We start from the raw sequence: 24,369 nt of genomic DNA, 5'->3' as shown, positions 1-24,369 counted from the left end.
GCTGGGTTCAGTGTGTGTGGGTAAACTGCAAGTCCCATCATCCATGGTCCACCCCCCCCCAAAAAAACCCAGCACCAGAGTGTAGAGTAGGTCATGGGGGCTCTATGTGCCAAGTTTGGTCTTGACCAGACATTGGTGGGGGTTGCAGGGCTCTCAGGAAGTGAGTTAAGATACTGCAAGTCCCATCATCCATGGTCCAAACTCTTCCAAACCACACCAGGATGCAGACTGGGTCATCAGGGCTCTATATGCCAAGTTTGGTCTGGATCAGTCATTGGTGTGGGTTGCAGTGGTTTCAGGAAGTGAATGAAGGTAGTGCAAATCCCATCATCCTTAGTCCATTGTCCCCCAAATCACAGGAGGACATAAAGTGAGTCATGAGAGTTATGTGTGCAAAGTTTGGTCATGATGTGTCATTGGATAGAGTAACAGTGGTCTGTGGGATACAAAGCATTTTAAAGTACTGCAGATCCCAGCATCCATGGCCCATCCTCCTCCACACCACACCACGGTGTAAAGTGGGCCACATTGCATTTGTATGCCAAGTTTGGTCAAGTTCCCTCAGTCGTGGGCATCGCAGTGGTCTGTGAGTGGTGAATTGGGTGACGGTACTGCAAATCCCATAATCCTTGCTCTGTTCAACCCCAAACTGCTGCAACATGTAAAGTATGCCATTTGGGATATGTGTGCCAAGTTTTGTTCAGTTCTGTCCTTCCTTGCTGTTGCAGTGGTCTCCGGAAGTGAGTGAAGGTACTGCAAATCCCATAATCCTTGCTCTGTTCAACCCCAAACTGCTGCAACATGTAAAGTATGCCATTTGGGATATGTGTGCCAAGTTTTGTTCAGTTCTGTCCTTCCTTGCTGTTGCAGTGGTCTCCGGAAGTGAGTGAAGGTACTGCAAATCCCATAATCCTTGCTCTGTTCAACCCCAAACTGCTGCAACATGTAAAGTATGCCATTTGGGATATGTGTGCCAAGTTTTGTTCAGTTCTGTCCTTCCTTGTTGTTGCAGTGGTCTCCGGAAGTGAGTGAAGGTACTGCAAATCCCATAATCCATGGTACATCTTCCCGAAAACTGCACCAGGGTGTAAAGAGGGTCACGGGGGTTCTGCCTGCCAAGTTTGGTCCAGTTCCATCACCGGTGGGCGTCTCAGTGATCTGTGGGAGTTGAAGCAATTGAAAGTACTGCAAATCCCATCATCCATAGTCCATCCTCCCCCACACCGCACCAGGACATAAAGTGCATCATGGGGGTTAAGTGTGCCAATTTTGAGGCAGGTCTGTCATTCGTAGGGGTCACAGTGGCTTGTGAAAGTGGGAGCCAATCAGAAAGCTGCCACATACATACATACCCAGAAACATACCCACATAAAACACTGGCCTTTATTATACAATATATATAGATGTTGTATGGCACCATTGTGTGCTTTGTAAGCCGCCCTGAATCCCTATTATTATTATTATTATTATTATTATTATTATTATTATTATTGACACAACGGTGTTGTATGACACAGCAAACAAGATAGACATGCTGGATTTCGTATCACAAAATCACAAGTCGAACACTTCCCAAGTGTCTAGGACTTTGTAATGTATTTTCGGATGATGCGTGCAGATCCCAGTCGGGTGGCCTTTTGCAGTTGGCAGATCGTAATTTTGTCAATGTCTATTGTTTCCAAATGCCGGCTGTGATCTTTTGGCACGGCACCCAGTGTGCCCATCACCACCGGGACCACCTGTACTGGTTTCTGCCAGAGTCTTTGAAGTTCAATCTTGAGGTCCTGAGAGCGGCTGAGTTTTTCCTGTTGTTTTTCGTCAATGCGACTGTCACCTGGGATGGCAACATCCATGATCCAAACCTTGTTCTTTTCCACAACTGTGATGTCTGGTGTGTTGTGTTCCAGAACTTTGTCAGTCTGGATTCGGAAGTCCCACAGTATCTTTGCGTGCTCATTTTCCAAGACTTTTGCAGGTTTGTGATCCCACCAGTTCTTTGCTGCTGGGAGGTGGGACTTGAGGCATAAGTTCCAATGAATCATTTGGGCCACAGAGTTGTGCCTCTGTTTGTAGTCTGTCTGTGCGATTTTCTTACAGCAGCTGAGGATATGATCAATGGTTTCGTTGGTTTCCTTGCACAGTCTGCATTTTGGGTCATCAGCTGATTTTTCGATCTTGGCCTGAATTGCCTTTGTCCTGATGTCTTGCTCCTGGGCTGCGAGGATCAGGCCTTCTGTCTCCTTCTTCAGGGTCCCATTCGTGAGCCAGAGCCAGGTCTTCTATTATTATTATTATTATTATTATTATTATTAATGGCCTTTGTCCTGATGTCTTGCTCCTGGGCTGCAAGGATCAGGCCTTCTGTCTCCTTCTTCAGGGTCCCATTCGTGAGCCAGAGCCAGGTCTTCTATTATTATTATTATTATTATTATTATTATTATTATTATTATTATTAATTGCCTTTGTCCTGATGTCTTGCTCCTGGGCTGCAAGGATCAGGCCTTCTGTCTCCTTCTTCAGGGTCCCATTTGTGAGCCAGAGCCAGGTCTTCTATTATTATTATTATTATTATTATTATTATTATTATTATTATTAATGGCCTTTGTTCTGATGTCTTGCTCCTGGGCTGCAAGGATCAGGCCTTCTGTCTCCTTCTTCAGGGTCCCATTCGTGAGCCAGAGCCAGGTCTTCTATTATTATTATTATTATTATTATTATTATTATTATTATTAATTGCCTTTGTCCTGATGTCTTGCTCCTGGGCTGCAAGGATCAGGCCTTCTGTCTCCTTCTTCAGGGTCCCATTTGTGAGCCAGAGCCAGGTCTTCTATTATTATTATTATTATTATTATTATTATTATTATTATTAATGGCCTTTGTTCTGATGTCTTGCTCCTGGGCTGCAAGGATCAGGCCTTCTGTCTCCTTCTTCAGGGTCCCATTCGTGAGCCACAGCCAGGTCTTCTATTATTATTATTATTATTATTATTATTATTATTATTATTATTAATGGCCTTTGTCCTGATGTCTTGCTCCTGGGCTGCAAGGATCAGGCCTTCTGTCTCCTTCTTCAGGGTCCCATTCGTGAGCCAGAGCCAGGTCTTCTATTATTATTATTATTATTATTATTATTATTATTATTATTATTAATGGCCTTTGTCCTGATGTCTTGCTCCTGGGCTGCAAGGATCAGGCCTTCTGTCTCCTTCTTCAGGGTCCCATTCGTGAGCCAGAGCCAGGTCTTCTATTATTATTATTATTATTATTATTATTATTATTATTATTATTAATGGCCTTTGTCCTGATGTCTTGCTCCTGGGCTGCAAGGATCAGGCCTTCTGTCTCCTTCTTCAGGGTCCCATTCGTGAGCCAGAGCCAGGTCTTCTATTATTATTATTATTATTATTATTATTATTATTATTATTATTATTAATGGCCTTTGTTCTGATGTCTTGCTCCTGGGCTGCAAGGATCAGGCCTTCTGTCTCCTTCTTCAGGGTCCCATTCGTGAGCCAGAGCCAGGTCTTCTATTATTATTATTATTATTATTATTATTATTATTATTATTATTAATGGCCTTTGTCCTGATGTCTTGCTCCTGGGCTGCAAGGATCAGGCCTTCTGTCTCCTTCTTCAGGGTCCCATTCGTGAGCCAGAGCCAGGTCTTCTATTATTATTATTATTATTATTATTATTATTATTATTATTAATGGCCTTTGTCCTGATGTCTTGCTCCTGGGCTGCAAGGATCAGGCCTTCTCTCTCCTTCTTCAGGGTCCCATTCGTGAGCCAGAGCCAGGTCTTCTATTATTATTATTATTATTATTATTATTATTATTAATGGCCTTTGTCCTGATGTCTTGCTCCTGGGCTGCAAGGATCAGGCCTTCTCTCTCCTTCTTCAGGGTCCCATTTGTGAGCCAGAGCCAGGTCTTCTATTATTATTATTATTATTATTATTATTATTATTATTATTATTAATGGCCTTTGTCCTGATGTCTTGCTCCTGGGCTGCAAGGATCAGGCCTTCTGTCTCCTTCTTCAGGGTCCCATTCGTGAGCCAGAGCCAGGTCTTCTATTATTATTATTATTATTATTATTATTATTATTATTATTATTAATGGCCTTTGTCCTGATGTCTTGCTCCTGGGCTGCAAGGATCAGGCCTTCTCTCTCCTTCTTCAGGGTCCCATTCGTGAGCCAGAGCCAGGTCTTCTATTATTATTATTATTATTATTATTATTAATGGCCTTTGTCCTGATGTCTTGCTCCTGGGCTGCAAGGATCAGGCCTTCTCTCTCCTTCTTCAGGGTCCCATTCGTGAGCCACAGCCAGGTCTTCTATTATTATTATTATTATTATTATTATTATTATTATTATTAATGGCCTTTGTCCTGATGTCTTGCTCCTGGGCTGCAAGGATCAGGCCTTCTGTCTCCTTCTTCAGGGTCCCATTCGTGAGCCAGAGCCAGGTCTTCTATTATTATTATTATTATTATTATTATTATTATTATTATTATTATTAATGGCCTTTGTCCTGATGTCTTGCTCCTGGGCTGCAAGGATCAGGCCTTCTCTCTCCTTCCTCAGGGTCCCATTCGTGAGCCACAGCCAGGTCTTCTATTATTATTATTATTATTATTATTATTATTAATGGCCTTTGTCCTGATGTCTTGCTCCTGGGCTGCAAGGATCAGGCCTTCTGTCTCCTTCTTCAGGGTCCCATTCGTGAGCCAGAGCCAGGTCTTCTATTATTATTATTATTATTATTATTATTAATTGCCTTTGTCCTGATGTCTTGCTCCTGGGCTGCAAGGATCAGGCCTTCTGTCTCCTTCTTCAGGGTCCCATTCGTGAGCCACAGCCAGGTCTTCTATTATTATTATTATTATTATTATTATTATTATTAATGGCCTTTGTCCTGATGTCTTGCTCCTGGGCTGCAAGGATCAGGCCTTCTGTCTCCTTCTTCAGGGTCCCATTCGTGAGCCAGAGCCAGGTCTTCTATTATTATTATTATTATTATTATTATTATTATTATTATTATTAATTGCCTTTGTCCTGATGTCTTGCTCCTGGGCCGCAAGGATCAGGCCTTCTGTCTCCTTCTTCAGGGTCCCATTCGTGAGCCAGAGCCAGGTCTTCTATTATTATTATTATTATTATTATTATTATTATTATTATTATTATTATTAATGGCCTTTGTCCTGATGTCTTGCTCCTGGGCTGCAAGGATCAGGCCTTCTGTCTCCTTCTTCAGGGTCCCATTCGTGAGCCAGAATCAGGTCTTCTATTATTATTATTATTATTATTATTATTATTATTATTATTATTATTAATGGCCTTTGTCCTGATGTCTTGCTCCTGGGCTGCAAGGATCAGGCCTTCTCTCTCCTTCTTCAGGGTCCCATTTGTGAGCCAGAGCCAGGTCTTCTATTATTATTATTATTATTATTATTATTATTATTATTATTATTAATGGCCTTTGTCCTGATGTCTTGCTCCTGGGCTGCAAGGATCAGGCCTTCTGTCTCCTTCTTCAGGGTCCCATTCGTGAGCCAGAGCCAGGTCTTCTATTATTATTATTATTATTATTATTATTATTATTATTATTATTATTATTATTATTAATGGCCTTTGTCCTGATGTCTTGCTCCTGGGCTGCAAGGATCAGGCCTTCTCTCTCCTTCTTCAGGGTCCCATTTGTGAGCCAGAGCCAGGTCTTCTATTATTATTATTATTATTATTATTATTATTATTATTATTAATGGCCTTTGTCCTGATGTCTTGCTCCTGGGCTGCAAGGATCAGGCCTTCTGTCTCCTTCTTCAGGGTCCCATTCGTGAGCCAGAGCCAGGTCTTCTATTATTATTATTATTATTATTATTATTATTAATGGCCTTTGTCCTGATGTCTTGCTCCTGGGCTGCAAGGATCAGGCCTTCTGTCTCCTTCTTCAGGGTCCCATTCGTGAGCCAGAATCAGGTCTTCTATTATTATTATTATTATTATTATTATTATTATTATTATTATTATTATTAATGGCCTTTGTCCTGATGTCTTGCTCCTGGGCTGCAAGGATCAGGCCTTCTCTCTCCTTCTTCAGGGTCCCATTCGTGAGCCAGAGCCAGGTCTTCTATTATTATTATTATTATTATTATTATTATTATTATTATTATTATTAATTGCCTTTGTCCTGATGTCTTGCTCCTGGGCTGCAAGGATCAGGCCTTCTGTCTCCTTCTTCAGGGTCCCATTCATGAGCCAGAGCCAGGTCTTCTATTATTATTATTATTATTATTATTATTATTATTATTATTATTAATTGCCTTTGTCCTGATGTCTTGCTCCTGGGCTGCAAGGATCAGGCCTTCTGTCTCCTTCTTCAGGGTCCCATTCCTGAGACATAGCCAGGTCTTCTCCTTATCAGCTTTTCCTTCAATTCTGTCAAGGAACTTTCTGTGAAATGTTTTGTTGTGCCAGCTGTCAGCTCTAGTTTGTAGTGCGGTTTTCTTGCACTGGTTTTTTGTCTGCTGTGCTTTATTATTATTATTATTATTATTATTATTATTATTATTATTATTATTTCTTCTTCTTCTTCTTCTTGGCCTCTCCTTGTGGCTTGATGATGACAATGACCATCATTTTGGTTTAAGTCTGTGTCCATTGACACCCCACTCCCCCCCCCCCTTAAAACAAGACCCGAAGCAGCCCCTTCCCAAGCAAGCAATGTCCTCGAATGCAAAGCCCCTCCTGCCATCCTTCCTTTGAAGGCTCCGCAAGAATAACAATGCCATGTTTCCCTCCAAGCATTAACTGGCTATTTTTATTATTAAAATGCGCTTCTTTATTCCCTGGAAGCAAGAAGAGGTCTCTGCCCAGGAAGAGCAAAGAGATGAGGAGGAGGAGGAGATCCGCACTGCGGGGCTGAAGCGGTTTGGCTCCACTTTGGGTGGCCCTGGGAGTGGGGCTACTCCTCCGGACCCTCCTGCAGGGCCGAGGGGCAGGCCAGGTCTCCCTCCGCCAGGCGCCAGACCTCGTTGCGCCGGTTGTAGAGCTCAAAGGGGCTGCCAATGGGAGAGACAGAGAAAAAAGGGGGTGTTAGTGTGGGTGGCAACGGAAGGGCATGGAAGCCCCCTCCCCAATAAAGAAGGGAACCCACCCAAAAGACATCTGGTCCCCAGATAAAGAGGGACCCCCCCCCCCCCACACACACACACATATACAGAACCTGGCATCTTGTGCTATGCTATTTGTTTTGATTGGGGTTTGGGGGAGATTTGGGGTTCATCTTCACTCCTCCCCCCAATCCATATCCTTTCCCTCACTCTGGATTAGAATCACAGTCCTAGAGATCGTAGGGGTCGGGGTTTAGCACAGAGGGCAAATCCCCGGCAGTAATAAGATCTACTGACGGAAAGGTGGCCAGTTTGAAGCCCAGGTCGGGGTGAGCACCTGACCGTCAAGCCCAGCTCACTGTTTACCTAAGCAGTTCGAAAACAGCTTAGAGCTGTGAGTAGAGAAATTAGGGACCACTAATTAGCTGGGGGGGGGGGGTATTTTACGACACCATAAAATACCGGTGACCAAAAGGAAGGAGGAAGTCCTGATGGCTCTTTGTCATTTACCAGCTGGGCTACAACCCAGCTTGTAACTTCCCAGCAGTAATAAAATCTACCAACTGAAAGGTGGCCGGTTCGAAGCCCGGTCGGGGTGAGCACCCGACTGTCAAGCCCAGCTCACTGTTTACCTAAGCAGTTCGAAAACAGCTTAGAGCTGTGAGTAGAGAAATTAGGGACCGCTAATTAGCGGGGGGGGGGGGGTATTTTACGACACCATAAAATACCGGTGACCAAAAGGAAGGAGGAAGTCCTGATGGCTCTTTGTCATTTACCAGCTGGGCTACAACCCAGCTTGTAACTTCCCAGCAGTAATAAAATCTACCAACTGAAAGGTGGCCGGTTCGAAGCCCGGTCGGGGTGAGCACCCGACTGTCAAGCCCAGCTCACTGTTTACCTAAGCAGTTCGAAAACAGCTTAGAGCTGTGAGTAGAGAAATTAGGTACCACTAATTAGCGGGGGGGGGGGGGGTATTTTACGACACCATAAAATACCGGTGACCAAAAGGAAGGAGGAAGTCCTGATGGCTCTTTGTCATTTACCAGCTGGGCTACAGCCCAGCTTGTAAATCCCCGGCAGTAATAAGATCTACCAACCGAAAGGTGGCCGGTTCAAAGCCTGGTTGGGGTGAGCACCAGACCGTCAAGCCCAGCTCACTGTTTACCTAAGCCAGGGGTCCCCAAACTTTTTAAGCAGAGGGCCAGTCCACAATCTTTCAGACTGTTGAGGGGCCGAATTATCATTTGAAAAAAAATACAAATTCCTATGCATACTGCACATGTCTTATTTGTAGTACAACGACAACAACAAAAGAACAATACAATATTTAAAAATGAAAACAATTTTAACCAACATAAACCTATTAGTATTTCAATGGGAAGTGAGGGCCTGCTACTGGCCAATGAGATAGTCAAGTTAATTAGGATTGTTGTTGTTGTGTGCCTTCAAGTCATGTCAGAATTTGGCCGAGCCTAAGTCTAAAATTAATTAATTATTTACTGCATTTATTTACTACATTTATATCCCACCCTTCTCACCCCGAAGGGGACTCAGAGCAGCTGTATGTACATACAATATATTATATTATTAGCATAACACAATATTAGCATTATACATTACTATATTGAACTATACCACTATACTATTATATAAGATGTAATATATAACATATAATTAATATTATTATATGGTATTACTATTAGTATTATATTGTATAACATAAGATTATTATCAATATTATATGTATATACAATATATTATATTATTAAAACGGATATAAAAATATTATATTATAAAACTGAGGGCGGGGGCCAGGTCAATGACCTTGGAGGGCCGCATCCGGCCCCCGGGCCTTAGTTTGGGGATCCCTGACCTAAGCAGTTCGAAAACAGCTTAGAGCTGTGAGTAGAGAAATTAGGGACCGCTAATTAGCAGGGGAGGTATTTTACGAGACCATAGAAGAACAAGACCAGAAATGCAGTGACCGAGAGGAAGGAGGAAGTCCTGATGGCTCTTTATCATAGAGAGTGGAGCGACAGCACCCCCCTGTGGCTGAATCCAAACTCAACCTCCAAGGCATCAAAACTGGACTTCGAGACAACATATCTCGTTTCTGTCTGTCCTGTTCTGCCCCATCTGACCAAACGACATTGAATATTTGCTGTGTGTGTGTACTGTGATCTGCCCTGAGTCCCCTTGGGGAGATAGATAGGGCGGAATATAAATAAAGTATTATTATTATTATTATTATTATTATTATTATTATTATTATTAAGGCCCTCCAATCCAACCCCTTCCACCATCAAGGAACAGACACACCAAGCCTTCCCGACAGATGGCCACTCAGCTTCCAATTAATAATAGTAATAGAATCCTAGCATTGGAAAAGACGCCCAAAGGCCAGCCAGTCTGACCCCTTTCTGCGATCACCATCCAAGCCCTCCTGACAGATGGCCATCCAGCCTCTACTCAATATTAATATTAATAATTATTTATTATTATTTTATTTACAGTACTTATATCCCACCCTTCTCACCCTGAAGGGGACTCAGGGCAAATCACTGACTGTGATTTCATATGTGGCAAACATTCAATGCCGATTGTAACAATGACAAGACAAACAACAGATAGAGGTATACATAGGCTTTCCCATCCTTCGGCATCTTTGGAGGCTGAGATCCATCCCGGCCACCGGGGGTGCTGTCGCTCCATCTCCCTGACAAAGAACTTTCTTTGTTGGTAAAATTCCTCCTTTTTTTGATTGAAACATGAAACCTAAATACCTCCCCACTTGAATGTGGTTCCTATTTATCTACTCACATTTGTTTTCAAACAGCTAGGTAGGCAGAAGCTGGGCTAAAGGTCAGGAGCTTACTGTGACCCAGGCTTCGAACTCTCAACCTTCTGATTGGCAAGATTATTGCAGTTTGGTGATTAATCAGCTGAGCTAAAGCCTGGCCCTAATAGAATAATGATAGAATCCGAGAGTTGGAAGGGACCCCAACGGCCCACCCAGTCCAAACCCCTTCCGCAATGGAAGAAGACGCCATCCAAGCCCTTCCGGGAGAGTGCTGAAGAATAAGAATAGACTCTTAGTATTGGAAGGGACCCACAAAGACCATCCAGCCTGACCGCCTTCTGTGAAATAGGAAGACACCTTCCAAGCCCTCCCGACAGAAGGCCAGCCAGTTCTGCATGGAGGCACCCCCTGCCCTGCAGAGACCTCAAGAGGGGCAGAAGAAGCCCCCCGCCCCCCACCGGTCCCACTTTCCAGGCGTGACCTCCACCTGTTGAATCCGGCCACGTAGTGCAGCCCCGGCCGTGTGGCCCTCTGGTCGCGGGTGAGGGCTTCATCCAGGGACTTCAGCTGCTCCTCCTGGACGTTGTCCGTCATCCAGCCCCCAAAGAAGCGGGCGTAGACCTCCATCTCTGGGGAGGTGGTCAGGAAGACCTGCAAGGGGGGAGAATGGGGGCCCGAGGTCAGGTCAGGGGTCCCTCAGAGACACCAAAAGGAGTAATCTGGCCACCTTCATGGCTGACCCTGGACTCTGTGGTCAACTCAAGGGGGATCCTGCTGTAGTCCAGCCTCTGTACCTGATCTCACTGGGGATTATGGGCCTACTAGGCAGCCTGATGATGACACTGGGGATTCTGGACCTGCAGGCCAGCAGGACAATCAAAAATTTAAGCCCTGAGAATGAGAGGTCTCTCTTTCTTCATTCCAGAAAGGCTGTTCCCTAGAGAAGCAAGGTCAGAGACAGAACTGAGCTCAGAGGAGGAGAATGAAAGTCTAGGTGGACGGACTAATGAGCAGCAGGGAGATAGGAGATGTATGTTCCATCAACATCGAAGTTCTCAAGAGAGAGTACGAAGGTCAAGCCACCTATTAGACAAAGAGCCCTTATCAGCTTCTCAGGGGAAACAGCATGACTTTCTTGTCATGGTTTGCAAAGATATTATATGTGTGTTGACTGGAAAATCAAATGCATGAAGCCGATTGGCCGGGTTTGCAAGGACCTGGGAATCGGTTTGTAACTATTGCTACCCTGCTGCTGGAGAACTGGTTTGCACAGGTTTCTATCTCTCTCTCTGTGTGTGTGAGTCTACTGAGTACTGGCTGGGAAGAAGATGGCTCTGTACTCAGAGAGGCCTGACTATTTCTGAGGTCTTGTTTGTTGGATTATGGTTGTATGTGTATCAAATGTAAATCAAGTGTTTCTGCTGTTTTTGCAAGAGTGTGTGTTTCAGTAATGAAACCGTTAACAGCAGTGTGTTGTCGAAGGCTTTCATGGCCGGGATCACAGGGTTGTTGTATGTCTTTTGGGCTGTGTGGCCATGTTCCAGAAGCATTCTCTCCTGATGTTTCGCCCACATCTATGGCAGGCATCCTCAGATCATCCTCATCTATGGCAGGCAACCTCTGAGGATGCCTGCCATAGATGTGGGCGAAACGTCAGGAGAGAATGCTTCTGGAACATGGCCACACAGCCCGAAAGACATACAACAACCCAGTTAACAGCAGGCTAGTTTTGACTGACAGCCTGCTGTTGACCTATCAGGCATGATTTCTGGCCTTTGGAGGTCGGAACTTCCTTCCTACTGAGGAATGTGCTTCTTATCTCTGAGTGAGTTGAGCTGGTGCTTGCCGAGCAAAGAGGCTATAGAAGAATGCCAGCTCAGAGCGATGGCTTTTGCTGTGCTTTGTAAATATGTATTATAGATATTGAATAAATGTTTGGACTTTAGACTAGAGATCTCTTTGAGTCTGACATTTGAACAGAGGAATTGGTGTGGCAGACGATTGCAACCAATTCATCAGGGTGCTGGAGAAGATGATTGATGGAGTTTGAAGAAACCCACCCAACTCGCACCCTGACCTTCACGCTGACATTGTTTGCTGCTGATCTTCACTGAAGCAGATCTATGAACTAAGACAGGACTGCTTGTGACTGTGGATTTCTGTAAGCAGTCAGAGGGACTATTGTAAGTACCCTTGTTCTGTGGATCTCTTGGACGTAGTAAAGGTTCCCGTGTTGTTTGTTCTGCAAAGCCGAGTGGTGCATCATTCCGCAGGGTGACTGTGGGCTCACGGGCACACGAAAGAGCTTCCACCTATCATCCACAATCCCCAACATTTCTGCCTATGTTAGAAAAGCCAACTGGGGTGTTTTGTCAGTCTAGGCAATGTTGACGTTGGCGTATAGAACGTCTGCCAAGTCAACATCTTCTTAGCAGGGGGTTGGACTAGATGGCCCATGTGGTCTCTTCCAACTTCCAACTCTACTATTCTATGATTCTATGATTCAAGGCTTCTAAGGGATTTCTAGCTCCAGGTTTCCTTGTGTTCATGTCTCAAGTTTCTAAAGACTGTTCCTGTATCGCATGTTTTGGATCTTTCTGGGTTTTTGATGCATATCATGTCCTTTGAATTCTAAGGATTATTCCTGATCTTTTGACTTTAATATCTGGACTCTTTTGCTTTTGAGATCTATTCTTCCATGAACCGCTTTGCTCTTGTACCCTGGATGGGAGTGTGAGTGAAGTAGAGACGGGAGTCCCAGCCCCGGAGAGCAACAGATCCTATGAGGGGTCCCTCTCCCCCGTGAGCCCCCCGCCCTCCCTCTCACCGTCTCCTCGGTGGGCTTCGGGGGGTCCGCCCTGAAGGCCTCGGGCAGCATGAAGTAGACCTCGAAGGACCCCTCCGCCTCCTCCACCCGGGTCAGGACCGGCGACGTCATCGGGATGGTGGCCTCTGTGGATTTCGGGGAACGAAGTCAATGGGGGTGGGTGGGCGAGTGGGGGGATACAGGAGGAAGCAGACCCCCCCACCCCGCCCCTTTGGTGGGAGATGGGGAAATGCCCCCCTTCCCCATTGGGTTTGGGAAGAGAGCCCTGGGAAGCACCCCATGAGTCCTGCACGGCCTGCACTGTCAGGGGCTTCGCTGTGGCCATCCCGACTCATGGACAATGGGCCTTGCAGTTGGGGGTGAAGGGGCTCTGCAGTCTGGGAGGATGGGCTTTGGGATGGGGAAGAAGGAGCTCCGACCGACAGCCCCCGCATCTGCAGATGGACGGTCTTGCAGCTGGGGATAATGGGCTTCCTCCACATCCTGCAGCTAGGAATGCTGGCCCTTGGGTTGAGGTTAATGGGCCTTGCAGTTGAGGATAATACGCTCTGGTCTACACTCTGCAGCTGGGGGTAACGGGCTTTGTAGTTGAGGATAATGGGTTTTGACATTGAGGTTAATTAACTCTGATCTGCACTCTGCATCTGGGAGTAATGGGCTTTGCAGTTGGGGACAATGGGCTCTGCAGCTGGAAGTAATGGGCACTGCTGTTGGGGTTAATGGGCTCTGATCTACATTCTATAGTGGGGTAATGAGCTTTGTAGTTGAGGATAATGGGCTTTGTAATTGGGGACAATGGGCTCTGATCTGGAGTTTGCAGTGGGAGTAATGGGCTTGGCAGTTGAGGATAATACGCTCTGGTCTACACTCTGCAGCTGCGAGTAACGGGCTTTGTAGTTGAGGATAATGGGTTTTGACGCTGAGGTTAATGAACTCTGATCTACACTCTGCATCTGGGAGTAATGGGCTTTGTAGTTGGGGGCAATGGGCTCTGATCTAGATTCTGCAGCTGGAAGTAATGGGCACTGCTGTTGGGGTTAATGGGCTCTGATCTACATTCCAGAGTGGGGTAATGAGCTTTGTAGTTGAGGATAATGGGCTTTGTAATTGGGGACAATGGGCTCTGATCTGGAGTTTGCAGTGGGAGTAATGGGCTTGGCAGTTGAGGATAATACGCTCTGGTCTACACTCTGCAGCTGCGAGTAACGGGCTTTGTAGTTGAGGATAATGGGTTTTGACGCTGAGGTTAATGAACTCTGATCTACACTCTGCATCTGGGAGTAATGGGCTTTGTAGTTGGGGACAATGGGCTCTGATCTAGATTCTGCAGCTGGAAGTAATGGGCACTGCTGTTGGGGTTAATGGGCACTGCTGTTGGGGTTAATGGGCACTGCTGTTGGGGTTAATGGGCACTGCTGTTGGGGTTAATGGGCTCTGATCTACATTCTATAGTGGGGTAATGAGCTTTGTAGTTGAGGATAATGGGCTTTGACATTGAGGTTAATGAACTCTGATCTGCACTCTGCATCTGGGAGTAATGGGCTTTGCAGTTGGGGACAATGGGCTCTGCAGCTGGAAGTAATGGGCACTGCTGTTGGGGTTAATGGGCTCTGATCTACATTCTATAGTGGGGTAATGAGCTTTGTAGTTGAGGATAATGGGCTTTGTAATTGGGGACAATGGGCTCTGATCTGGAGTTTGCAGTGGGAGTAATGGGCTTGGCAGTTGAGGATAATACGCTCTGGTCTACACTCTGCAGCTGCGAGTAACGGGCTTTGTAGTTGAGGATAATGGGTTTTGACGCTGAGGTTAATGAACTCTGATCTACACTCTGCATCTGGGAGTAATGGGCTTTGTAGTTGGGGGCAATGGGCTCTGATCTAGATTCTGCAGCTGGAAGTAATGGGCACTGCTGTTGGGGTTAATGGGCTCTGATCTACATTCCAGAGTGGGGTAATGAGCTTTGTAGTTGAGGATAATGGGCTTTGTAATTGGGGACAATGGGCTCTGATCTGGAGTTTGCAGTGGGGCTAATGGGGTTGGCAGTTGAGGATAATACACTGGTCTACACTCTGCAGCTGCGAGTAACGGGCTTTGTAGTTGAGGATAATGGGTTTTGACGCTGAGGTTAATGAACTCTGATCTACACTCTGCATCTGGGAGTAATGGGCTTTGTAGTTGGGGACAATGGGCTCTGATCTAGATTCTGCAGCTGGAAGTAATGGGCACTGCTGTTGGGGTTAATGGGCACTGCTGTTGGGGTTAATGGGCACTGCTGTTGGGGTTAATGGGCTCTGATCTACATTCTATAGTGGGGTAATGAGCTTTGTAGTTGAGGATAATGGGCTTTGTAATTGGGGACAATGGGCTCTGATCTGGAGTTTGCAGTGGGAGTAATGGGCTTGGCAGTTGAGGATAATGGGTTCTGATCTACATTCTTCAGCTGGAAGTAATGGACTTTGTAGTTGAGGATAGTGGGCTTTGCAGTTAGGGACAATGGGCTCTGATCTAGATTCTGCACTGGTGGTAATGGGCTTTGCAGTTGGGGTTAATGGGCTCTGATCTACATTCGGCAGCTGGGGACAATGGGTGTTATAGTTGAGGATAGTAAGCTTGCAGTTGGGGACAATGGGCTCTGATCTGCATTCTGCAACTGTGAGTAATGGGCTTTGTAGTTGAGCATAATGGGCTTTGTAGTTGGGGACAATGGACTCCTATCTGGATTCTGCAGTGGGAGTAATGGGTTTTGTAGTTGAAGATAGTGAGCTTTGCCCTTGGAGACAATGGACTCCAATGTGGATTTTGCAGTGAGAGTAATGGGCTTTGTAGCTGAGGATAGTGAGCTCTGCAGTTGGGGTTAATGAGCTCTGGTCTGGATTCTGCAGCTGGGAGTAATGGGCTTTGCAGTTGAGCATAATGGGCACTGCTGTTGGGGTTAATGGGCTCTGATCTATTCTATAGTGGGGTAATGGGCTTTGCAGTTGGGGTTAATGGGCTCTGATCTGTATTCTGCAGCAGGGGTAATGGGCTTTGTAGTTGAGGATAGTGGGCTTTGAAGTTAGGGACAATGGGCTCTTATCTGGATTCTGCAGCTGGGAGTAATGGGCTTTGTAGTTGAGGATAGTGAGCTTTGCCGTTGGGGACAATGGACTCCTTTATGGATTCTGCAGTGGGGGTAATGGGCTTCATAGTTGAGGATAATGGGATTTGAATTTAGGGACAATGGGCTCTGATATACATTCTGCAAATGGGAGTGATGAGCTTTGTAGCTGAAAATAGTGGGCTTTCCCCTGGGGACAATGGGTTCCTTTATAGATTCTGCAGTGGGGGTAATGGGCTTTGTAGTTGGGGTTAATGGGCACTGATCTGAATTCTGCAGCAGGCATAATGGGCTTTGTAGTTGAAGACAGTGGGCTTTGCAGTTGTGGTTAATGGGCTCTGATCTGGATTCTGCAGCTGGGAGTGATGGGCTTTGTAGCTGAGAATAGTGAGCTTTCCACTGGGAACAATGGGCTCCTTTATAGATTTTGCAGTGGGGGTAATGGGCTTTGCAGCTGGGTTAATGGGCACTGATCTGAATTCTGCAGCAGGAGTAATGGGCTTTATAGTAGAAGACAGTGGGCTTTGCCGTTGGGGACAATGGGCTCCCTTATGGATTCTGCGGTGGGGGTAATGGGCTTTGCAGCTGGGGTTAATGGGCTCTGATCTAAATTCTGCAGCAGGGGTAATGGGCTTTGTAGCTGAGGATAGTGGTCTTTGCAGGTGGGGTCTGGTTTATGCTCTGCAGCGGGGGTGATGGGCCTTGCAGTCCCTGCCCCTGGGTCTGGGGCTGGTGAAGGTGCAGGGAGAGGCCTCTGGCGGTGGGGAAGGGTCTTCTCGGGGGCCCCTTCCGCCTCTTACTCCTCTCGTTGGCCCCCAAGTGGATGTAGCGGAAGAGGCGCCAGAAGGACTTGACCACGGCGGAGAAGTACTTGGAGCCGTCCTGCACGCGGGTGCCCACCCAGGAGGAGTTCGGGTAGTGGCGCCCCTGCAGAAGGGAGGGAGGGGGGGAAACAGGGGTCAATGGGGGGACGGACACACCCCACCCTTGGGGGACCCTAACCCCTCCCTACAAAGTGGGGTCCTCACCTCATAGCCCGATCCGTGGCAGACCACCGTGTAGTTCAAGCACTCCCTGTTTTCCTTGCAAGGAGGGGGTTCCGCCCTGGGATTTGGGGGAGAAGGAAAGAGGAGGGTCAAAGGTCACAAAGCACGGAATAGCCCACCCCCCAAATATAACACAAACACACTCCGAAAAGGCGACCCCACTGCCCTAGTGAGGCTTCCTTGGGTTACACCTCACGATGTACAACGAGGACAACCACTAGCCTTCACCCCAGAGGCCTGTCCCGGGTGTCTGGGTCCTGGTTTGGAAGTATTATTTCCTGTTTAATGATGCAGTCCTTACTTTGAAAGTGCAGTAGAGTTCCGATTATCCGACATAAACGGGCGGGCCAAACGTCGGATAACCGAAACTGTCGGATAATAGGGAGGCCCTATCATCTCTTCCAGCAAGCCAAAGTGCCGGGTCCTTGCTGGAGGGAAGAGTCTCGTCCCTCCAGCAAGCACCCTGGGCCATGCGGCCTGGAACATCGGATAATACGGATAACCAAAACTGTCGGATAATAGGGAGGCCCTATCATCTCTCCCGGCAAGCCAGGTGCTTGCTGAAGGGAAAAGTCTTGCTGGAGGGAGGAGTCTTGTCTCTCCGGCAAGCACCTGGTTACTAGGCAGCAACATGCACCAGGCTTCTCCAAAGTGCCGGGTCCTTGCTGGAGGGAAAAGTCTCGTCCCTCCAGCAAGCACCCTGGGCCATGCGGCCTGGAACATCGGATAATACGGATAACCAAAACTGTCGGATAATAGGGAGGCCCTATCATCTCTCCCGGCAAGCCGGGTGCTTGCCGAAGGGAAAAGTCTTGCTGGAGGGAGGAGTCTTGTCTCTCCGGCAAGCACCTGGTTACTAGGCAGCAACATGCACCAGGCTTCTCCAAAGTGCCGGGTCCTTGCTGGAGGGAAGAGTCTCGTCCCTCCAGCAAGCACCCTGGGCCATGCGGCCTGGAACATCGGATAATACGGATAACCAAAACTGTCGGATAATAGGGAGGCCCTATCATCTCTCCCGGCAAGCCAGGTGCTTGCTGAAGGGAAAAGTCTTGCTGGAGGGAGGAGTCTTGTCTCTCCGGCAAGCACCTGGTTACTAGGCAGCAACATGCACCAGGCTTCTCCAAAGTGCCGGGTCCTTGCTGGAGGGAAAAGTCTCGTCCCTCCAGCAAGCACCCTGGGCCATGCGGCCTGGAACATCGGATAATACGGATAACCGAAACTGTCGGATAATAGGGAGGCCCTATCATCTCTCCCGGCAAGCCGGGTGCTTGCCGAAGGGAAAAGTCTTGCTGGAGGGAGGAGTCTTGTCTCTCCGGCAAGCACCTGGTTACTAGGCAGCAACATGCACCAGGCTTCTCCAAAGTGCCGGGTCCTTGCTGGAGGGAAGAGTCTCGTCCCTCCAGCAAGCACCCTGGGCCATGCGGCCTGGAACATCGGATAATACGGATAACCAAAACTGTCGGATAATAGGGAGGCCCTATCATCTCTCCCGGCAAGCCGGGTGCTTGCCGAAGGGAAAAGTCTTGCTGGAGGGAGGAGTCTTGTCTCTCCGGCAAGCACCTGGTTACTAGGCAGCAACATGCACCAGGCTTCTCCAAAGTGCCGGGTCCTTGCTGGAGGGAAAAGTCTCGTCCCTCCAGCAAGCACCCTGGGCCATGCGGCCTGGAACATCGGATAATACGGATAACCGAAACTGTCGGATAATAGGGAGGCCCTATCATCTCTCCCGGCAAGCCGGGTGCTTGCCGAAGGGAAAAGTCTTGCTGGAGGGAGGAGTCTTGTCTCTCCGGCAAGCACCTGGTTACTAGGCAGCAACATGCACCAGGCTTCTCCAAAGTGCCGGGTCCTTGCTGGAGGGAAGAGTCTCGTCCCTCCAGCAAGCACCCTGGGCCATGCGGCCTGGAACATCAGATAATATGGATAACCGAAACTGTCGGATAATAGGGAGGCCCTATCATCTCTCCCGGCAAGCCGGGTGCTTGCCGAAGGGAAAAGTCTTGCTGGAGGGAGGAGTCTTGTCTCTCCGGCAAGCACCTGGTTACTAGGCAGCAACATGCACCAGGCTTCTCCAAAGTGCCGGGTCCTTGCTGGAGGGAAAAGTCTCGTCCCTCCAGCAAGCACCCTGGGCCATGCGGCCTGGAACATCGGATAATACGGATAACCGAAACTGTCGGATAATAGGGAGGCCCTATCATCTCTCCCGGCAAGCCGGGTGCTTGCCGAAGGGAAAAGTCTTGCTGGAGGGAGGAGTCTTGTCTCTCCGGCAAGCACCTGGTTACTAGGCAGCAACATGCACCAGGCTTCTCCAAAGTGCCGGGTCCTTGCTGGAGGGAAGAGTCTCGTCCCTCCAGCAAGCACCCTGGGCCATGCGGCCTGGAACATCAGATAATATGGATAACCGAAACTGTCGGATAATAGGGAGGCCCTATCATCTCTCCCGGCAAGCCAGGTGCTTGCTGAAGGGAAAAGTCTTGCTGGAGGGAGGAGTCTTGTCTCTCCGGCAAGCACCTGGTTACTAGGCAGCAACATGCACCAGGCTTCTCCAAAGTGCCGGGTCCTTGCTGGAGGGAAGAGTCTCGTCCCTCCAGCAAGCACCCTGGGCCATGCGGCCTGGAACATCGGATAATACGGATAACCGAAACTGTCGGATAATAGGGAGGCCCGATCATTTGCTTTCCGAAGAAAAAAGTCTCGTCCCTCCGGCAAGCACCCAGTTTGGAGAAGCCCGGAGCATGTTGCTAGGCATCAACACACACCGGGCTTCTCCAAAGTGCCGGGTCCTTGCTGGAGGGAAGAGTCTCATCCCTGGGCCACGCGGCCTGGAACATCGGATAATACGGTACATCGGATAACTGGAAGTCGGATAACTGGAACTCTACTGTAGTTATTCTACTCCAGAAACTTTGTTTTTGTGGCTGCTACAAAGTATGATGCAATTGGTTGCGTCTTGATGAGGAGGCATTCATTGAAATCTGCTGCGGGATGATGTCCCTCCCGCAAAAGACAAATTTTTGGCACTTTAATAAACTTTCCCTCCATGTTTTTATGACAGAACTGATTAGGAAACGGCATTTATAACCCAGGGACAAAAAAATCCTGTTGCGTCGTGTGATGGGAGGCCTTGAAGCCTCTGAACCCGTCCTGGAAACAGGCCAAGAACGGTTGCATAAAACTCGCGTAATAATAAGAAAGAGCCGTGGCTTTTCCCAGCAGGAGCCCCGGCAACTCCTTGCCAGCCCCGTCTGCAACTCCTGGGAGCCCAAAACCCTTTGGAAAAGTAACTTCTCCAGACTCTGGGACGGAACATCATCCAGCCCTGGCTGTATCAGAAGTGAATGTAGAACTTCCTGCAAGTCGCTTCTGGTGTGAGAGAGTTGGCCGTCTACAAAGACATTTCCCGGATGTGTTACCATCCTGCTGGGAGGCTTCTCATGTCCCTGAATGAGGAGCTAGAGCTGACGGACGGGAGCTCACCTGACTTGAGAATATCCTGCAAGTGGTGTTACCATCTTGCCGAGAGGCTTCTCCCATGTCCCTGCATGAGGAGCTAGAGCTGACGGACGGGAGCTCACCTGACTTGAGAATATCCTGCAAGTGGTCTTACCATCTTGCCGAGAGGCTTCTCCCATGTCCCTGCATGAGGAGCTAGAGCTGACGGACGGGAGCTCACCTGACTTGAGAATATCCTGCAAGTGGTGTTACCATCTTGCCGAGAGGCTTCTCCCATGTCCCTGCATGAGGAGCTAGAGCTGACGGACGGGAGCTCACCTGACTTGAGAATATCCTGCAAGTGGTCTTACCATCTTGCCGAGAGGCTTCTCCCATGTCCCTGCATGAGGAGCTAGAGCTGACGGACGGGAGCTCACCTGACTTGAGAATATCCTGCAAGTGGTCTTACCATCTTGCCGAGAGGCTTCTCCCATGTCCCTGCATGAGGAGCTAGAGCTGACGGACGGGAGCTCACCTGACTTGAGAATATCCTGCAAGTGGTCTTACCATCTTGCCGAGAGGCTTCTCCCATGTCCCTGCATGAGGAGCTAGAGCTGACGGACGGGAGCTCACCTGACTTGAGAATATCCTGCAAGTGGTCTTACCATCTTGCCGAGAGGCTTCTCCCATGTCCCTGCATGAGGAGCTAGAGCTGACGGACGGGAGCTCACCTGACTTGAGAATATCCTGCAAGTGGCTTCTGTTGTGATAGAATTGGCCATCTACAGAGACGCTGCCCAGTGGATGTGTTACCATCCTGCCGAGAGGCTTCTCTCATGTCCCCGCATGGGAAGCTAGAGCTGACGGACGGGAGCTCACCCCGTCTTGCGGATTCAAACCACCAGCCTTCAGGTCAGCAGTTCAGTCAGCACAAGAGTTTAACTCATAGCACCACTGTGGCCTCTGGCTGTAAGAAATATTGAAGCTAATCCGTGCAATCTCTGCCCGAGGTCCCATCCACACTGTCATACAATGCGCTGCGTTATGTAGGAGTCCACACTGCCTCGCTTCTGGTGTGAGAGAATTGGCCGTCTGCAAGGACGTTGCCCAGGGGACACTGTCCAGATGTTTTACCATCCTGGTGGGAGGCTTCTCTCATGGGAAGCTGGAGCCTGCAGAGGGAGCTCACCCACTCTCCATGGATTTGAACCGCCAACCTGTCATTCAGCAGTCCTATACACACACACATATACATATACACACACACACACACACAGACACACACCTGCAAATATATATATACACACACATACACACATATATATACACACACATACATATATATACATATATGTACACACACATACACACACACATGCAAATATATATACACACACACACACATATATACACACACATATACATATATATACATATATACACACATATACACACATACATATACACACACACATATACATATATACACACACATACACACACACACAGACACACACCTGCAAATATATATATACACACACATACATATATATACATATATGTACACACACATACACACACACATGCAAATATATATACACACACACATATATACACACACATATACATATATATACATATATACACACATATACACACATACATATACACACACACATATACATATATACACACACATACACACACACACAGACACACACCTGCAAATATATATATACACACACATACACACATATATATATACACACACATACATATATATACATATATGTACACACACATGCAAATATATATACACACACACATATATACACACACATATACATATATACACACATATACACACATACATATACACACACACATATACATATATACACACACATACACACACACACAGACACACACCTGCAAATATATATATACACACACATACACACATATATATACACACACATACATACATATATATACATATATATATACACACATATACACACAGACACAAACATACAAATATATATACACACACAGAGAGACACATACATACACATACATACGTACATAAATACGTTGCTTACTTGTTAAGAGCATACAAATGATGATGATGATGATGATGATGGTGTCTAGTCAAAGGCTTTCACGGCCGGAATCACTCGGCTGTTGTGTGGTTTCCGGGCTGCATGGCCATGTTCTAGCAGCATTTTCTCCTGACGTTTCGCCAGCAAATGTCGGTGAAACGTCAGGAGAAAATGCTGCTAGAACACGGCCACACAGCCCAGAAATCACACAGCACTCTAATAGTAGTAGTAATAGTAGTAGTACAGTAGAATCTCACTTATCCAACACTTGCTTATCCAACGTTCTGGATTATCCAACGCATTTTTGTAGTCAATATTTTCAATACATCATGATATTTTTGTGCTAAATTCGTAAATACAATAATTACTACATAGCATTACTGCGTATTGAACTACTTTTTCTACCAAATTTGTTGTATAACATGATGTTTTGGTGCTTAATTTGTAAAATCATAACCTAATTTGAAGTTTAATAGGCTTTTCCTTAATCCCTATTAATTATCCAACATACTCGCTTATCCAACATTCTGTCGGCCCGTTTATGTTGGATAAGTGAGACTCTACTGTACTAATAATAATAATAAAATACATCACACAGTCCTTGACACTTGGGAAGTGTTCGACTTGTGATTTTGTGATACGAAATCCAGCATATCTATCTTGTTTGCTGTGCCATAATAATAATAATAATAATACATCACAGAGTCCTAGACACTTGGGAAGTGTTCGACTTGTGATTTTGTGATACGAAATCCAGCACGTCTATCTTGTTTGCTGTGTCATAATAATAATAATAATAATAATAATAATAATAATAATAATAATACATCACACAGTCCTAGACACTTGGGAAGTGTTCGACTTGTGATTCTGTGATACAAAATCCAGCATGTAGATCTCGTTGGCTGTGTCAGACTATGTCTTTGTGTCAATAATAATAATAATAATAATAATAATAATAATAATAATAATAATAATAATAATAATAATGCATCACACAGTCCTAGACACTTGGGAAGTGTTCGACTTGTGATTCTGTGATACAAAATCCAGCATATCTATCTTGTTTGCTGTGTCATAATAATAATAATAATAATAATAATAATAATAATAATAATAATAATAGTAGTCCTGCCCTTACCTCTCAGCGGACTCTCCCGGGTTCCCAACGAGGACCAGTGCCAGGAACACGGCCACAGGGACAGAGGAAGCGCCCAGCATTTTGGAAATGAGAAACTGAAAAGAACTGGAGAGAGACAGGACTCTTGGGTTAGGAGAAAAGACATGCGCCCCATGCAAAATCACAAAGCCCGCTCCCCTTGCAGCCAGGTACCTTCCAGAGACGCTTTGGGGTCCAAGGGGGGACTGGGGCGCTGCTGCTTCTGCCTCTCCTCCTCCTCCTCCTCCTCTTCTTCTCCTCTTCTTCTTCTCCTCTTCTTCTCCTTCCACCGTCTTTCCTCCTCCTTCTCCTTCCTTCCTTTTAAACGCGGCTCCTGGCACCCGTCAGACGTGGGCACCAGGCCAGGATCAGCAGCGGTTGTGTAACGGGAGTTTTGTAACACCCCAAAACACACAAACACCCCCTCCCTCCTTCCCCAGGGGAGGTGTCCGGGGGACAAAGGGTCAGCATGTCCGGCCCAGGCCCATTTCGCCCCCAAAGAAGGCCCGGCTCAGCCTTTCCCTCCAGAACCTGCTGAAGTTGCCCAGAGAGGGCAGCTGGGGACAACAGGCCTTGCGGTTGGGGACGAGAGGCTCTGGTCTGGCCTGGGTTTTGGAGTTGGGGATAATGGGTCCACGGTTCTTCTTCCTCAATGGGGTGCCTAAGCATAGCTCCCATCTCCCTTTCTCTGCTCCAAGCTCAACAGCCCTTCTTCCATCCAGACTTGAGACTCCTCTCGATGTAACACAGGATCGCATTGGCATTTCGAGCTGCTGCAGCACACTCCT

The 24,369-nt window shown here is 47.0% G+C and overlaps 2 protein-coding genes across 2 annotated transcripts; both read right to left on the bottom strand.

Annotated features, from left to right (window-relative positions):
* Positions 1–6,798: 6,798 nt before the first annotated feature.
* On the bottom strand, positions 6,799–23,944 carry LOC134295937 (heme-binding protein 2-like). Its single transcript, XM_062969462.1, has 7 exons — positions 23,756–23,944; positions 23,564–23,668; positions 16,874–16,949; positions 16,646–16,772; positions 12,746–12,870; positions 10,406–10,569; positions 6,799–7,067 (listed from the first exon to the last, which is right to left on the bottom strand). Exons 2-7 carry the CDS (start codon positions 23,641–23,643, stop codon positions 6,971–6,973), a joined length of 669 nt encoding a protein of 222 aa, XP_062825532.1. The 5' UTR covers positions 23,644–23,668; positions 23,756–23,944; the 3' UTR covers positions 6,799–6,970.
* LOC134295936 (uncharacterized) lies at positions 16,956–20,678 on the bottom strand. Its single transcript, XM_062969461.1, has 2 exons — positions 17,655–20,678; positions 16,956–17,277 (listed from the first exon to the last, which is right to left on the bottom strand). Exons 1-2 carry the CDS (start codon positions 18,610–18,612, stop codon positions 17,189–17,191), a joined length of 1,047 nt encoding a protein of 348 aa, XP_062825531.1. The 5' UTR covers positions 18,613–20,678; the 3' UTR covers positions 16,956–17,188.
* Positions 23,945–24,369: the final 425 nt, after the last annotated feature.

The sequence above is a fragment of the Anolis carolinensis genome, chromosome 2 (assembly GCF_035594765.1).
Source record: "Anolis carolinensis isolate JA03-04 chromosome 2, rAnoCar3.1.pri, whole genome shotgun sequence".
NCBI classification, from domain to species: domain Eukaryota; kingdom Metazoa; phylum Chordata; class Lepidosauria; order Squamata; family Dactyloidae; genus Anolis; species Anolis carolinensis.
This window is presented reverse-complemented; position numbering and strand designations above follow the sequence as displayed.